Here is an 18,094-nt window from a genome sequence, read left to right on the forward strand (position 1 = left end):
AATTTAAAAAATTCAATTGCAAATTTTTCTGAAGAACCAGACATTTTTTTAAATGTTATTTTCTAGTTCTATTCTGTATTAGATTTTTATTTTTTTATAATCATTATTTGAACTTTGAAGTACTGTCGAAATTGAATTAAACAATAATAACACATTATCTTACGTTTACACCTGTGTAATTATACTACCTGAATTGAGATCGAAAAAAGAAAAAACTCTGCACGTGAAAAATTGAATCTTTATTTATACATAATATAACTAAGTTATACTATTACATACACATTTACATATTTATATTTAAATCAACATTTGAGAATACATCCAAAAAAAAAAAAACAAGCCTGCAACTTTATCAAAAAACGTGACATCCTAACAAAAAAAAATTTCTCTACTTTACAAGTCACGCACGTTTTTTGAAAAAGAGCAAGCCAAGAAACAATTCATCAATTCGCAATATCTCAGATATCGATTAAATAAAATATCGCGTGTATTGAGATGTTCTTTTTTTTTACTTCATTATATCGCGATGATGAGGAACATATTTACTATCCAGTTTGCCAAATACGTTCGTAACAGCATCGACATAATTATCACATTTAAGGGTCCTATACCATTAACCGATAATTTTTTTTCGCCATGTTGGAAAACATAAGTTACTTTCGATACGGTAACACGTATACCTACTTTTAATAAAAAACGATTCGTAGGTAAATTTTTGCACTAAGTTATGGTCACGTATTTTTCATACGAGCTAGAAAATCTCATTTTGTAGAATATTAAAAGCGATATAAATAGCAGATTTTAAAAAAATGTAAAATTTTCCATTTTTGAGTACATAACAGGGAGAAACAGAGAGACTGAGGGCTCAATTAACTAAAAGAGAATTCATCATTTTTTAAAAATAACTATACACAATTAAAAAGAGTAAACGTATAAATAATCATTGAATATAGGTATTGAATCGTGTTTTTTTTTATTCTTTATTATAAAGGCAGATGAATTTTTTCTTCGTCGTTGTAATTTTTTATTCCTCTAGGTGGTTTTTTTAAGATGAAAATGGAAAATTAGGAGAAAAAAATGGATAAATAAATGAACGGAAAGACATTTACACCTTTTATATGATGTTATACATACTTATGTACAGTACATGGAAAAATTAAGGTATACAGGAGTGTGGTGTTTTTGTTTCAAGGCAAATATTTTCGCTCGGTTCGAGTTCACCTTGATTTTTATCGTCGCTAAAATATGCTCACTTTGACATCAATGATCAAAACATTGCCTTATTGTAAAAGTAAATTACTGTATTTACGTGAAAAACTACTACCAATAATTATTGTATTCTAATATAAAATTACCAAAATTACCGTACTTGCATGTAAAATTACCGTAATTACTGAATTGAAGAGTAATTACCGTAATTTTAATTTTTTTACATTGATACATGTAATTTATAAATTTTTACGATAAGTAATCTCCGCAATTTTTAAATTTTTACAGCACCAAATTTCTCAACTTTTATGGTAATTACCATAATTTTGAAGTAATTACATTAATTCTGGTACTTTGAACGTAAATTTCAGGTAATTACGGTAATTCTGGTACGTTGGACGTAAATTTCAGGTAATTACGGTATTTTGGGTATTTTACGAACCAGTTTCGAGTAATTGCAGTAATTTTGGAATTTTATTAATGATTTTTGCGCTTCTGTTCTCCGTAAGTTTCAATATTTTAGGCACAAATAACCGGTAATTACGGTAATTTTCGTATTAGAATAATGTTTTGCAGTAAATACGGCAATATCCACCCAATACTTATGTTCCACTAAGAGCGATACACTCTTCGCTTGCAATAGCACCAGATAGAAGAAATTTTGGTAATTTTGAAACAATTTTACAATGTAAAATAGGTAGTCTTATCATCTGAAAAAATATCTAACGCAACGGTAAAAAAAAACTCGAAATTGACAATTTTTAGAACGATTACGAAATTAACCTCTTCTCTCAACACTCAACAGTCTTCGCGACATATTTTTTATGGAAATTTTCCACTTCAACAAACCTACGTAAATTCAAACCACGCGCCACATTTGTCACCCACGTCATGAGAACCGACATTTTCATATATATTTTTTTTACAATGGTTTTCTTTTTAATAACAGCTCAACATCTCAGCCAGGTAAATTCTATCGAAGCAAATAAAATTTAATTTCACTCTTCAAGATATAGTGGAATCGTCGTCAACCCTCCTACCACACAAAGTCTAGTTCAGTCGCTCGTATTTCAAACTTCTTCAACCTTCAACAAAACACTAACTTATTCGTAAACAAAAAAAGAATATTTTTTCAGCATTATGTGCATATAAAATTGGCCCATTCGACTATTCGCGCCAAAGTACATATTAATATTTAACAAATTAACAAAAATAATAATAATATAATATTAGAGGTAACGATATATCACGCGTCCACTAAAAAATTTTCTTTTTTAAAATGAACACAAGAAATTTGAAATACATATTAAGACGGTCTAAAATGAACACAAGAAATTTGAAATATTAAGACGGTCTAACACCCCTATTGCGTTTAAGTAAACCTTTATACTTTCAAAATAACGATCAAACAGAAGAAAAAACAATATCAGCATTTTAAAAAAACAAACATTAACGAGATAGTTAACAATATTGCCTTTTTCAATTCGTCGTTTGAGAAAAAAAAACTACAGATGCCTTATCCAGTCTCCATACATTCTTTAAAAATGTACATAAATATGTAAATTAGGGAACAAAAAAAATCATCAAATGAACATGAAATAAAATTACATTTAATATTTATATAATTCGAATAAGGTATAATGTGTTGTTTTTTCCTACATGGGTAAATTTTCTTTACATTTTTCTAAATTTTTTTCAGAGAGCTGATTTTTTAAAATGAAATGAAAGTAACAAAAAAAATTAAGAACAGAGAAAAGAAACGTATACAAAATAAAATATTGGTGTTATTAAAATTTCATTAAGAAAAAAAAAAGGAAAAAAACACGAACAAAGATTTGGTAAAAAGATTTATACAAAGGTATAATAAATAAGTTGAGAAAAAAAAGGGGGAAAAATACATATACTTAAGAGAGATTGATGTCGGAAGACAACATCGTCAACGAGAGAAAAAATCGTTCAAATAAATAAATGACAAAAAGAAGAAAAATTTAAATAAATAAATAAAAACACGAAAAAGAAAAAAAAATACAAATGTGTAAACAGTGTAAATTGAGGTGTATACTAATGTGTGTTTATGTGTAAACAAAACAAAAACTAAATTTTATAAGGCGAAATAAATTAATACAATTTAAAAATTCTATACAACATATTACAATACACTAAAAGAAGAGGAGAAAAAATAACATCGTCGAGGTAAATTGATACATTGTACTTCCAGGTATCGTAATATCATACCGTTGAAATCAGTTAATCAATTTTTAAACCAAATTTCCAACGTGGAATTGAAAAAGAACGAGAAAAAAATTTAAAAATAACGAAATGTGCGTCTAAAAAAAAAAAAGAAAAAAAACGTCGTGGTGCTTACAACATAATTGACAATTTTTTCAAATAATTTTTACCATTTGAATTTTTTTTAAATTTGAAAATTCACACTAACTTCGATTTATATAATTTTTCCCTCTTAGAATCACACGTTCGAGTATGATTATTCTACGACAGGTTTTTTTTTTTAAATGTATAATACGATATGCGTATAAAAATAATAATATATCGGATATGTAAATACAATATAATTATCTAAAAACGCTGTGACAATATAATGCGACTTTCTTTTTTTTGTTTTTATGTAAAAAAAAAAAAATAAACAAAAAAAATATATAACTCGAATACTAGGTAGGTATTTTTAAAAAGGTAGAAAAATAGGGAAAATATATAGGTAATGGTTAAAACACCTTAACAAAAAATTTTTCGTACAAACGAGGAGAATAAGAAAGGAAGGAAAAAAAGTAGAAAAAAATAACAAAATTACAATACGGAGAAGAAATTACATAGGTAATACAAAAATATAATATTCACATCGTATAAAGAAATGCAATAGTATAACTGAGACTGAGAGATATTATAGAGAGAGAAAAAAAGAAAGAAAAATAATATTTTATATAAATCGAACCAGCTTCGCGTCATCACCATAAACACGCACACAAATATCGACAATTTCCGAAATATTATTAAATTGTCACAACGACACACGATATAACATTTTTTTTACCATTTTATAATCATCATCATCGTTATAATTATAATTTTTTTTTACAAAAAAACACACATACTTTTTACAGTAAACTGCACGTAGATTTCTTTTTCGTTTTTTGTTTCTTTTCCGGACTTTTTTTATTAATTTGCCTTACAAGATCGTAGAATATCTGAAAAATAAATGAAACATTGGTTAGTTTAGTACATAAGTGATCGAGAGGAGAGATGGAAACATCTTTCTAGTTAATTCGAAACCTACAGAAAGTGGCGTATAACAAGTTACACGTTTCTTCGGTCGCGAACTAAGGCGACAATATAATTAATACAGATGGTGTGACCAATATTGTGTTATGTACGAGTAAGTACCACATACTTTTATAAATACTTACATCATTGACATTAATTTTAGCCTTAGCGGACGTTTCCATAAAAGCACAGTTAAACTGGCGAGAAAGGTTAACACCTTGTTCTTTGCCGACTACGCGTTCTTCTTCTAAATCACATTTATTACCCACCAAAACCATTGGTACATCGTCCGTATCCTGCAAAAAAACAAGACATAATATTAGTCAGATGACAAATGGCGATTTTTTTGAAATTACCTATTCTATTCGAATCAATTAAATCAATCAATCGATCAAAAAATACAAATCATGCATAAAACCGATTTTTGATTTTTTTTTGTTGATAATACGTAAAATTCAAAAAAGTACATCGACCTTTGATATTGGCAGAGCTCACCCACTCACCCACAATTTTGGGAGGTTAAGCAAGTTTTCATTTTTTGCAGTCAATATTTTCAAATACAAGTACCTCCATTTTGCCCTATATTTCTAGAAAAAATTTGATTTTCCCTTCTTCAAAAATAATTATACTTATAATGAAAAAAATGAATACAAAACAAAACAAAATAAACGACAAACATTCGATTAAGGGCTCAAAATTTTTGAAAAATTCCACAGAAAAACAAAGAATTTACGGTTGATTTATGAAAATTGAGATTCCTGGAAAATGACATGAAGTCAAGATTTGAAGGATGCTATGTTAGTAAAATCAACCTCTCACATCAAGAATGATTCTATTTTATTTCCTGAATTATGAGTTGTTGTCGAAAGGATAGAAAAATGGACGCCCAAGATCCCAGTTGTAACTCGATTCTAAAAATGACTAGCTAAAGTTTCATTTCTTTCCTTGCTCAAGATTTTGTAAAACTATCTCATTGCTTTCAATCAGTAGTGATACAGAAAATTCATTTTTTTTTCTTGAAAAGCAGGGCTCCTACTTACCTAACTTTTTTAAAAAGAAAAAATGAAAAATAACTTTAGTAACTAAAAAATCTATTAGAAAAAAAGACACATTGCGAGAAAAACATTTCAAGAAAAAAAAAAGAAAACATCGGAGAGAGAGAGAAAAAAAGAAAATGGTTTTTAATTTGAAAAGTTGAACTATTTTGAAACTTTTTACAAAAAAACGAGACTTTTTGATGATTTTTGACAAAAAAGTGGGAATTTTGCAATTTGTAGCAAATAACAAAAAAAAAAAATCGAGACTTTTAGACAATTTTCGAAAAAAGAGTCTTTTGGAATTTTTTGAAGAAGAATAGTCAAAACCATATAGACTCCTTACCTTCCTGAAAGAACTCGATCTGTACAACAAAATCTAATTCTCTCCACGTCTCTAGCCAAAGGCTGTACATAGCGTGATTAAATAAATTTAAAAAAAAAAATTAACAATTTTGGTAAAAATTGAGAATTTTAACAATTTTTGTCCAAAAAGTAAGACTAACAAAAGCAGAATTTCTTGGCAATTTCCAGCAAAACAGCCAAGGCTTTTGAATAATTTTTGAAAAAAAAAAGCGAAAATCTTCAGCAATTGCGAGAATTTTTTCCAAAAGCCAAAATTTGATAATTTTAGCAGAAATTGACCATTTTTGGGAATTATTGACAAAGAAATTGAGGTTTTTGCCTTATGGAATCTTCCAGATTTGAATGCTGTTTTTTTTTATGTTGAAAATTCGACTTTTCATATCAAAAATTGTAATTTTTCAATCAATTTGGATCCAGTTCAGGACAGACTGAAATTTTTTTTTGGAAAATTCAGTAAAAAGCTCTACTTTTAACTTTTTAAATCGTTATGAAAATTTTGTAAAATATTTCAATTATATGACTACTAATTTTCTACAAAAAGTTCACAACAGGTACTCATATTCCAAAACTAGGAGTTCAATTTTATCATTAACCCCCCCCCCCCCAAAAAAAATGATGCGGTTTAAAAATTCATTTTTTAGAGTAATATTAGACATTTGTCCAGTGTTCTAAATGTTCATTTTAAAGTTTTTTTTTTTTAACCAATATTATTTGTCTGCTCATGCAAGAAATGTTTTTACGCAGATGCCAACTCTCATGAAAAATTCCAAAAAAAGACATCGAAATATTAAAAAAATTGTCTACCCCAGTAAAAACTCGACACGTAACGCCGTATCAGAGTTGAAACATTAAAAATATTTTGCAATCCATTTTTGATTTAAAAAAAAAGTTCAGATTTAATTTTAGGGTTTCTACGAAAGGATGAGCGACAACTCGATAAGCCTCATTAAAAAAATATCTACTTAAATGGAAAGTGGAAAAAATTTGATTTCGTGGGGATTTGACTTCGAATTTTCCAATTTCTAATTACTGTTCTCCCTTTTTGAGCACCTTCGAGTATTCCTACGAGTACTTCGTTAAAAAATAATTTCAGCGTGTCCAATCAAGTCTAGAAATGGTTTTTTTGTGAAAAATCATTTAGAATGGAAATTATAAATCGATTTGACAACTTCAAACAGATTTTCATTATTCTCATTTTCACCTAATTTTATACGAAAAAATATCATTTTGGGAATAATTATAATCAAAATTTTCAAATTAACGAACGAATTCCGGAAAAAGTAAACCTACACGTGGGCTCTAGAGAAATCGTCCCATATGTCAAGGGTAAAAATTGTGTACCTACCTTTTCTCATTGTGCTGAAGACGGGGAGCGAAGAAAAAGGTTTTTTGAGATACATGCGCTAATAGCATACGCCAATCTCTTCACGTATTCATTTTTTTTTTCAAATTTAAAAACGTCGAAATTATTCATAAATTTTCCTAGAATCCCAATAGGTAATTACAGTGTCAAACAATACAAAAACTGACTCACTGAAACCGTATAAATGTACGTATGTGGATTCCATGTTCACGAATTGGTTATAATACGAATAGGTGATTTTCTCCAAATTTTATTTTTATAGGAGATACCACATGTTACATAAGAGGTTAAAAAAATACTATAGTTATGATTATGAATAATGCTTACTTTCACGCGTAATATTTGTTCCCTTAATTCTTGCAAATCGTTATACGTGGACTGAGCCGTAATTGAATAAACTAACACGAATCCTTGGCCGTTTTTCATGTACAAATCACGCATCGCGGTAAATTGTTCCTGTTGATGAAATAGAAAAATTAGAAAAAATCGTTTAAACTTTGCTCCATACACGCATATTACACATACTCGTAGAAAAAACGGGGAAAAAAATTTAATTAAAATTTCATTAGGATAAAAATAATATCGCTCGCACTCGTACCCTCGTGACAAGCTCTCTCTGATCGAGTTCGTTTCTGCTACGATACGATGTGTAGACCGGGAGGGAAGATGGAGAGGTTCAGCTCAAGTCTACGAGTACAGTACGTGAATATGAACGAACGTATTATATTATTATTTGTCAGGACGTAGGCAGGCACGTCGACGTAACGATGAAAATAAAACGAAAAAATTGTCAACAGCGAACCCGGAAAATTGTATGTACTTTATTCTTATCTATTTGATTATCTCAAAAGATGTACGTAAGTAAGTACTACGCATAGAATGAAAAAAAAAGACAATAAAACAGTGGCCAAAAAAATGGGCTAAAAAATCACGATTCACAACCACTCCAAATCTACGACTTGAAACAATATTTTCCTCGTGTAGTATTTTTGTAAGACGTTCCCCCAAAAAATCAAAACAGGTAAATAACTTCGGATAGTACAAAACTCAAAAGCAAAATTTGAAGAATTACGTAGATTCATCACAAAAATTTCTAGATGTATGGCGATAACTTTACATACTTACCTCTCGAAAAATTTCATCTCAATATCAGCTCAATTATAAATTTTTCAAGCGAATTGACAAGGGCAGGAAAACATCGAAATTCATCTACCTATGTGAACTCATGTTTTGTTAATTTTCAACTTTCGTTTACTTCTTGTTACTTTGGGAAAAAATTGAAATTTTTAATTAAAACTTTTCGTTTTTTCAATTTAACTTTTCGGGTAGTAAATTTTCCACAAAATTTGCAACATTTTAAATCAATTTGTCAAGTTACTTTTAAAGAATTTTTTAATCATGCGCGGGGGATGATTTTGGTCTTCTTTTTTTTGATATTAAATCTTCAGTAATGAAAACGAAACAGACAAAGTATGCTTAAACGATTAGAATATGGCGACAATATACATATATTATGCTTTTACTTTTTCAAAAAATTAAAAATGATTCAACATCAATAAAAAAAAAGGTCGTGAACGAACAACCCGAAGCAAGGAGGAGGAAAGCTGGAGATAAGGGACGAATTAAAATTAAGTAAATTGTTCATCGTCGCATAACGTTGTAAAAAGAATTTAAAAAAAAAACAAGCGTAAAGAAAAAGAAGCAGTAGAGGGAGGAAAAAATGAGATATAATGAATTTGCCTTACAGAAGAAGGTTCGGTGTACTTTACACTTAAACTCAAAGCATTTAGTACTCTAGCATACTATACCATAGTACGAGTCTACGAGACCGTTTATGGGTTATTAAAAATTGAAAAAATACTTTAAAAATAAGAGATGAAAAAAAAAACGAACGACCTTCGTAACTGCTTTTATAACGGTATAAATATACCTACTGGACGAAGATAAGGGTAGAGGATGAGAGGTGCTTTGATAGAGAAAAAAAATATAGACGATGAAATATCACGCCGCTGCGCCGCATCAAGTTTTAAATGACGAAAACCCGAATTAAGACCTTCTTTGGAAGAATTTTAATTTACGCGGCGTCGTCGGCGTTTCGCTGCTTTCTTTTTCTCTTCGAGTAACAAAAAATTGAATTCGCTGCATTTTTGAAATTTCCTACGACACTTTTGATGGAAACTTTTGATGGAAACTTTTGATGCCCGGATGAGGGACCCAGAAGTTGCGAAAAAATTCAAGTTTTTCATCGGCTGATGGGTAAATTTCGGTATTAAGATGAAAATTACAGCATAGTGGCAAGAGTGGGGAGGAGGATTCAGTGGGTGAGGGTAATAGAAGGGGATTTTGTAATATTAGTTTTCGACTATTAATTTTGCAAAAGGTTGTTTTTGGTAATTGCTTCGTGTCGTTGCGTAAACGAGATGATACGATAAATAGGAGGCAGCCACATTAACGATGATGAGGATGAAATATGAAGTGAGGAGAGGAGTATATCGAGCTATATGGTTATACCTACCTGCCTTTTAAAAGAAGAGCACTAGCAGGGTATCGTCGTAATTGGATTTTTACACAGAGGGTGGTGGAGGTCGATATACGAGCAATAGATTTTTCGTACACATGCTCGAAAATTTTTAAAGAAATGGAAGCCGACGTGTGTAGTTTTTCGAATATCTACCTCAGTATTACTGCTATGAATCGTGAGCTGAGGAAAGTGTACAGCGTATCTTATTAAACGAAAGCTATAGGTATATTTTGGATTTTGAGATCAAAATTTCATTTCATCCCCCTTTCTTGATCCCTTAAATATCAAAACGAACGTTTTATTTTGCTATTTTTCATCTCTTGTACGGTCTTGGCTATTTACACAGAAATCCGAAATGTTCATTGACGTTTGATGGAACTCTGTGTATATGGGAAATTAGAGGTTTCGTTTCTAGTTTACTCGAATGAAATACGAATCGAACAGAAGCGCCTACGTCGTCATTGAATTTGAAAATAGGCAAGTCTAGGTGGACAATCGGAAGGCGGAAAAAGAGTTTCTTGTTTTCGATTTCATGGTCTGATAAATTACACAGTACATAACGCCACGTTCGACCGTTTATGGCCAAGGGTATTGTTCCCAGCCAAGTCGACGACGACGATTATAATCGCGTTGTTTTGTTGAGTAATACGGTAGTAGTAGCAGTAGGCACTAGGCAATGTATTCGAAATCGAAATCTGGTGTACAACTACGTTCCGATAATTATTTAAATCGTTTAACGTAAGCGTGTACTTATACACTTATAGGTACGTATTAATGTGATTGAAAAATACGTTATCGCGAATTTGCAATATGGGTGAGATTAAAATACACAGGAAACGTAGGGGAAGGTTGTCGTATTGTTTTAGCTCGCTGCTGTGGTATTCCAAGTACACGCTTTGATTGAATTTTTCTCTACGTATTTTCCATCTAGTTACTAATTGTATAGAGATAGACGGTTTTTTCCATGAATTTGATGCATGTGTGCGTTTCGAAAATCACTTCAGCCGTCACCCAGATTTTTTGAAGTTAGAGCATTGAAATCAGTCTGCCGGTAAAAAATATAGTTACTTTTTTCGCAATCTTTGTTCGAAATGGGAGAATTTTTTTTCAATTTTTCGGTTGAAACCCCCGGGTCTTTTACGTAATTCTTTGGGGGAAAATTTAAATTTTTGACATTTTTTGCGTCAAAGTGACATTTACGAGACTATTTGGCCATTTTGACAAAAAATTTGCCTTGGTACCTAGACCTACGTATTAATATCATTTGCATTTTTTTTCTTCAAGATTTATTTTAAAAAATATATTTTTGAAAATTTGTAGAAAAAAGTTGACTTTTTTCAACTTCTTTTGAACTTTTTAGCATAATTTCAAGATATACTATTTTTATCGATGCGATTGCACCTTCAACTTCTGAAGACCCTGTCAAAATTAAAATGGTTGAATTCCAAAAAAAAAAAAAAAAATCAAAGTATGTTTAGAAATGAAGGCACTATATCCACTTTTGCAATGCTAGAATGGGTCATTTCATGCCAAATCGGCGGATTTTTGCACAGGGGGTCTTCAATTTTTTTTTCAAAATCAGATCACGTGTAGAGGTCACAAAACGATGACGAATGACGCAAACTGGACATTTTTTCGATTTTTTTGGCGGAGCTGTGGGGCTTTAAAGTTCTCTAAAATGGCCAAAAATAGAAAATTTCAGTTGCAAATTGCTCCGGTTGTATGTACGTGGTACAGAATTTTGAACTTTCTTTTCAAATTGTAGTACTTTGAGAGGATAATCGACGAGTGATGTCAAAATCAGTGTTGCCACTTTCAAAAACCTGAAAAAATCGATTTAAAAACTTATAATTTAAATATGTACATGTACAACCATGATCTTGGTGAGTAAAAATCCTGAAAAAATTCTCAGTTTTAGTCCTTTTCTAAAAACCTAGTAGTAACCTTGAGTTAAATTTTTAGCAGGTATTTTTAGGTTTACTTTTCTGAGTGTCTACTAAAATCAAAAAAGCGAATTTCTCGCCTTTTTCTTGCTTTTTTCTTGCTTCCAAAAATGAAATTTCTTACCCTTCATCATATTTACGCATAGATAATCTTCGCTAACCACTCTAACCCCCCTCCCCAAACAAAATTTCTCAACAATTCATTCTTCAAAGCAGATAAGGGAATTAATTTCTCAAATGAAAAAATAGTATAAAAACACTAATAAGAACAAACGTCGAGGCAAGTCTACTGAAGTTAATTCAATTCTATGATGATAACAGTAACATTAAAATAAAAAGTAAACTCGAATGCGGATCGAAGTCATGTCATTTGGGGGAGAGGGTGTATGATGTCATTTTTTCACAGGGTGTCTACAGGATTTGAAAAATCAAATTCCTTGCTATTTCCTTGTTTTTCCTTGCCATTTTCCTTGCTTCAAATTTGAGTTTAAAAAGACGACCCCCCCCTCCCTCTTGTGTATAGGTACTCGTTTTGTAGGAAATTTCTAGAATTTTTTTCAATCAGTTTAATTCTGATGAAACATTACGAAGAACAAAAATTGTCATGACTGGGAATTAAAAATGTATAATAATACGAAGACAATCAAAGATGGGCTTCACAACAATTCGACTTGAAAAAAAAATTATGAAATATAATAATATGAAATAATAACAGTGGCGTCCAATAAACTGAAAAAAGGTAGAGCAAAATTTGCCACTCTGATACCCACCACCACATTCCCCTTCCTCCCAAATTTGTACCTTTTTCGTCGTTTTTGTGATTTATTCAGCTTTTGAACTTTGAAAATTGAATCTAAGACGAGAAGAAAAGGGTGAAGATTTTAACAATTTAGAGCAGTAAAATCATTATTTTAAGAAGAAGTTTCAACGCTAAATTTTCGTGCTTTTAGATGTTTTTGAAAGAAATTCCTCACCTATTTTCGCTAAGTACTCGTATTTTGTGCTGCATAATAAAATTTTGCGTTTCTTGAGGTACAACCTTGAAATTTTATAACTTCCGATTTCAAAGCTAAATGAGGGCAAAAGCTTTTGAAAATTGATATCTAATAATTCAAGAAGTATGTATAAGACCATTATTTTCTATTTGAATGTTTTTTTCACTTTTCGCTTTTGACTTGTTTGATTTAAGATTTGTCAAACAAAATATTAGGAAAAAGAAAATTATTCAGCCCGAGCGAAGCGAGGGCGAAAAATTTCGAAAATTTATGATTCAAAAAGTAGAAATCAACAATTTTTAATCAGAAAAATTACAACAAAAAAAAAATGGAAAATGCATTATGAAATTGAAAATTTAAGAGGAACTTTTTTGAAAAATCCTTGCTATTACACAGAACTTGTCAAAATCCCTGCTATTTTCCTGCTTCCTTGCTACCTCGAGTGAAATCCCTGCTATTTCCTTGTTTTCCTTGTTTTCCTTGCCAGTAGACACCCTGTTTCAGCAAAAAATTGTTATTTTTCCGACAAAAATCAAAATTTTAACGTGCTGAATACCAGTGACGTATACAACTACAGGTCAAACCATGAAAGAGCTTATATTTTTATTTGTGATTGAGGAGAGAGCAAAATCAGAATTTTAGACACGAAAAATTGACATTTTAGGTTGTTTTCAGAAAATCCTTCACAATGAATGTGGCTTTTCAAATATGGGCCTACGGCAGAAGAAAAGCAGAAGAAAAAGTCGGTGAAAAACGTGAAATAAATGATGAAGAAAGTGGTAGTGAAAAGATTGTTAGTGTTGATCGTGACAATTTTTTTGTTAAAATGTTTTATTGAGCAACAAATACAATACTCCACTTTTCTAACAAAAAGTCCGTAAAATTGGACTGGCATTTTTTTTCCTTTTCAATTAAAAAAAATTAAAAGTTTTACACTTATTGCAAAAATACCATCAGAAACCTAAAAAATGAAATTTTTTGTTCTTTTGAGATATTTTACAAATGTGTAGGTGAACATGTGAGAAAAATCTTCCTCCCCCAATCCAACACCGCAAATGAGTTTTCTCACATCCGAGCACATGAAAATATTCAAACTGAAATTACCAGGCTAACTCCTCTCCCCCCTCAGGCTTCAGAGAGATAAAGCAAGAAGGACTAAATATTTGTACAAACTCGTATACATATTATGTACAATCTGTCGTAACTTAACTTTCTCAGATAGGTACGATACTTCATTTCTACCGTCTCTCTTCTCCTGCTTTGATGAAAAATCTGAACCAATGCAAAAATAGATTCTAAAAGCAGTACTTACGGTTCCAGCAGTATCTAAAATTTCCAGCATGCATTGCTGTCCGTCGACTTCGACTTGCTTTCTGTAACTGTCTTCGATAGTCGGATCATATTTCTCAACAAAGATTCCTTGAACAAACTGCACCGTTAGCGCCGATTTACCGACACCTCCACTACCCAGGACGACGATCTTGTATTCGCGCATTTTTTACGAGCTGCAAGCAAAAGAAAAGGAAAACCAAAGTTAAAACTCGAGTCTTTTGAAGAGAAATGTATTTGATTGTACATTGTATACGAATCAAACACACCGTATCATTTGATTTAGTAATCGTAAAAGTTGACATTTTTCTTTGTATTGTTACCCTAAAAAGAATACTACGTATACAGAGTGTCCCACTTTATATTAACACGCCAGCATTTTTTAATTCAACTAACTCGTTTACAGCTTTCTCAACCAAACTGAGACACCTTGTATGAATTCTTCCAGCGAGTGTATTACTGTACAATGTACGTTTAAGTACATGTTCAGTTCTATTTCGTTTACCATAGGTAGGTATCTATAAGTACCCACCTACACGTTCGATTCGTTTTATTTTCCATTTTTTTGGTAAAAAAAAAAAGCGGAAGTTGGAAATTCGATACTTTGCTTCATCGAACGAGAGTACGTATTGAAAAAATGCCACAAAGAAAGGGTTCACAGCTCACAGCAGTCATTGAAAAGATTCCAGTGCGCTTTGAAATGTTGAAACGTTCGAACACGAAAAACACTTTTCGATGTTTTCATTTTGCTTTTCATTCCGGACCAAAAGAGGAGAAAAAAATCTTGAATATACTCGCTTGATGAGATTTTTTCACCACGTTGTCGCATCGATCAAGCCTTACACGTATCAGCGATATTTTTCAAATACGTAAGTATAATATGTACCAAACATGTCCAAAACTCCAGCTAGTAACTGCGGGTTTTGGGAAAGGACAAAATAAAATGGGTAAAGGGGTAAGAGAGGGTAGAACGAAGCGAAGCGATTCTAAAAATTACTATAGTGTAAACGCGATTAAAACTTAATTAAACGAAAATCACGACGACGAGGCGGACGCGGCGTATTATGGTAGTTCATCGCGAGAAACAGAGATTTACTTTTTAATGAGAAAGTCAAACTTTTCGCGTCTTTGCTAATATACTGAAGCCGCATTCATCTCTCGAGGCCTTGAAAAGAGAGGGGCGGCTGTACCCTTTCGCGCTTCTTCGATGGGTAATATGCACAAATGTTGATGTGTTTTAGTACATACAGAGTCATAGACAACTCCACTCTCTCCCCTTTGCTGGTAATTGTGGTTTCTATTCAACGAGACACCCTTTAACGAGGACTAATTACTGAGAAAATGCCATCGCACTGTATCGACTCGACTTGCTCAGACGTCATCAACGATGACGAAGCTGATAATGCTAAACTAAACAGCCATCGCGAACCGCAACGCAAATTCAATAGGTGGGCGATTTTTCATTTCCTCTTCGCCCACTTTCGCGTGCTTTCCATCATATTTTCCATTTACATAGCTTTTCCACGACCACAACACGTATTTGAAGAGATAATTTATAAACCTACACTGGGAATTCACGTAATCGTCATAAAACACCGTAACTTGTCTAATAGTGTCAAGTCTTTGACAGGTTCATATTTTTGAAAATTAAATAAGGGAAAAGGACGCTGCTGGAAATGTGTATTTAAGCCGAGTGTTTGACAAACAAAATCTTCAAAATCAAAATTCGTCATTTTTTGATAACTTTTAAAATCACGTTTTCCATTTTTCTTTCATACAGAATAACTTACGAGTAAGATAGTAATAATCTTATAGATAAAAATTCAAAGATTAATTAATTCTTCCATCGTCATCCAATTATTACAAAGAGATCGTCATCTGTTTTCTTCTCCATCTTTTTTTTTGAATTGGTATGATTAAAAATGAGAAAACTACCCACGCATAAGAAAAAAATTTTGGACGGGTACCCAAATTTGCAAAATTGAATTTCTTGACGTTTTCTCGATCAGTTTTTAAATATTTTTTAAGCGTAGGTATTTTCTTCTTAAAAATGCGGAATCGCCTTTGTAAAATTGAATGAAAAAATGAAAGTTTTTTTTTTCAAACGCGAGATTTGCTTACCTCAGCCATTTCCACAAGTTTTCTTGCTCTTTAATTTTTGTAACCAAATAAATCGAATAAATTCAACGACTAGGAATAAAGTAAACTGTAGAACTAAGATAGGATTTTGTACGAATATAGGAGTAATTTGTCGTCGCACGCGCCTCAACTACGACTATACTTAACGTAATAAATTACGACATTAAAACGATCGCGCTCGTTTCAAAACATCTTTAAAATTGATATCATTTACGACAGAGGTATATTGTACATATAGTATAAATATCCAAACGAGAAAGGGGTAAATACTTGCAAAAAAAAAATACCTCCATTATCGCAACAGTGTTGCATTTGCGTTTGAAAATGAAGAATAACGATAATATACGTACCTGAAAAAAAAGAAGAGTAAAAACACCTACTTCCTCGATCTGAGAAAAAAAAATGCTCGACAATTGACAAAAAATACGCGCGTGGTGACGTTTAGAGTAAAAAAATCTCTACCATTGCGAGAAAATCTAGCTAGGTGAGAAAAAGCAGTGCAGGGTAACGATAATGACGTTCTCTTTGACGTAAGGGTTACACTGTTGGGTGGAAAAGAAGAAAAAAGAGGATCTAACAAGTTAACTCGACGAAAGAGTTGCCTGATTTTCGTAATTTTTCTCATTAGCATTACTTACTCTATCTTTTGGTTCGAAGGAAAGTTTCGTTTTCTAGTGAAAGAAATCGAAGGCAAACGCCCCCGCGATTTTTGCATACATTTTAACGTTGTGTATTCTTGTACAAGTTGTTTCTTTTGTTGTTGTTGCGAGTGTATCTACCGACGACATAACGCCCGCACTCGCGCAAATCAGATTTTTTTTCAATGTAATAGAAGATGTACTGATGAGAGGAAACCAACGAAGGGTGGAGGAGATGGTTTGCCTTAAGCAGAGTGATTGTTGACGCGATATCGACGTCATAGTCGACGATTTACCTCGTTCGTGCTTTTTAAAGAAAAACTTTCTTCATTAAAAGCACCGACGTGACGCATCAAGTCGTTTGTGTGCGTCGAATATGTAAATTCTCAATAAAATAAGGTTTAGAGATGCTGGAAACGTTCTTATTGAGTGCAATGAGACTGTAGTTATTGAAGAGAAGGGTAAAGATGAGTACATACAAGGACTTTGGAGAGGGAATGGTTCGGAATTAAATGGCAGAAGAGGAGTGAAAAATAAAAATGAAAAAAATTCAAACCCGTTCCTTTTTCTCGATCTTTATTCTGTAGAAAAGAGCTCATTTTGTCGACTTTTTTAGAGCTTGAATTACACATTTCTGAGAGCTTTTGCCCTCGCTTCGCTCGGGCTGTTTACTCTTTTTTCCCATGAAAAACCATTGTTCAAATTCAAGAAATCTTCAAAGTTTGAATCAGAAAAATAAACTCCTCCCTGCATAAAGAAATTTTTTTTCACTTCTCGAAACATGAATTTTTGAAAGCTTCTGCCTTCGCTTCGCTCGGGCTCGTTTGCTTTTTATCAATTTTGAATTTTTCAAAAAAAATCATTTGAATTTCAAAATTTTGAAGCAAAGTAATACGTAAGCTTCTTATAATTAACCAATTCATCACACTAAAGATCATAGTTTTTTACATATATGTGCCTTGTGCCTCTCTTTTCGAAATTAAAAATTTGGTTTGTTAAAAAAAGTTTTTTATTCGCCCAATTTCATTACATGAGCATTGAACCTTTAACGTGAAAAAAAAAATTAAAAATTGAAATGATAAAATTATATTTTTGACATCCGCTTGCTTGAAAAAAATCTTGAATGTTGAAGACATTGGAAAACTAAAAGCGAAAAATTCTAATGTAAAATTTTGCCTCCCCACGGCTTTTTTTTAAAAAGTAAAATCTCTAGTGTTTAAAAAATGTCCTGCTAAAATCCTGATTTTTTTATTTTGAAATTTTGTTGGACATCTTGTC

The 18,094-nt window shown here is 31.7% G+C and overlaps 1 protein-coding gene across 2 annotated transcripts in view; it reads right to left on the reverse strand.

The window, feature by feature from the left end:
• Positions 1–224: 224 nt before the first annotated feature.
• LOC135835760 (ras-related protein Rap1) overlaps positions 225–18,094 on the reverse strand; it is a 47,621-nt gene continuing 29,751 nt past the window's right edge. For both annotated transcript variants that reach the window (XM_065350177.1, XM_065350178.1), the window contains exons 2-5: positions 14,023–14,215; positions 7,579–7,707; positions 4,632–4,784; positions 225–4,412 (exon numbers count right to left, since the gene is read on the reverse strand). In XM_065350177.1, coding sequence (XP_065206249.1) covers positions 4,323–4,412; positions 4,632–4,784; positions 7,579–7,707; positions 14,023–14,205 — 555 coding nt within the window. In that variant the 5' untranslated portion in view covers positions 14,206–14,215 and the 3' untranslated portion in view covers positions 225–4,322. The remainder of the gene's footprint in view (positions 4,413–4,631; positions 4,785–7,578; positions 7,708–14,022; positions 14,216–18,094) is intronic.

Source organism: Planococcus citri, chromosome 2, assembly GCF_950023065.1.
Source record: "Planococcus citri chromosome 2, ihPlaCitr1.1, whole genome shotgun sequence".
Taxonomy (NCBI): domain Eukaryota; kingdom Metazoa; phylum Arthropoda; class Insecta; order Hemiptera; family Pseudococcidae; genus Planococcus; species Planococcus citri.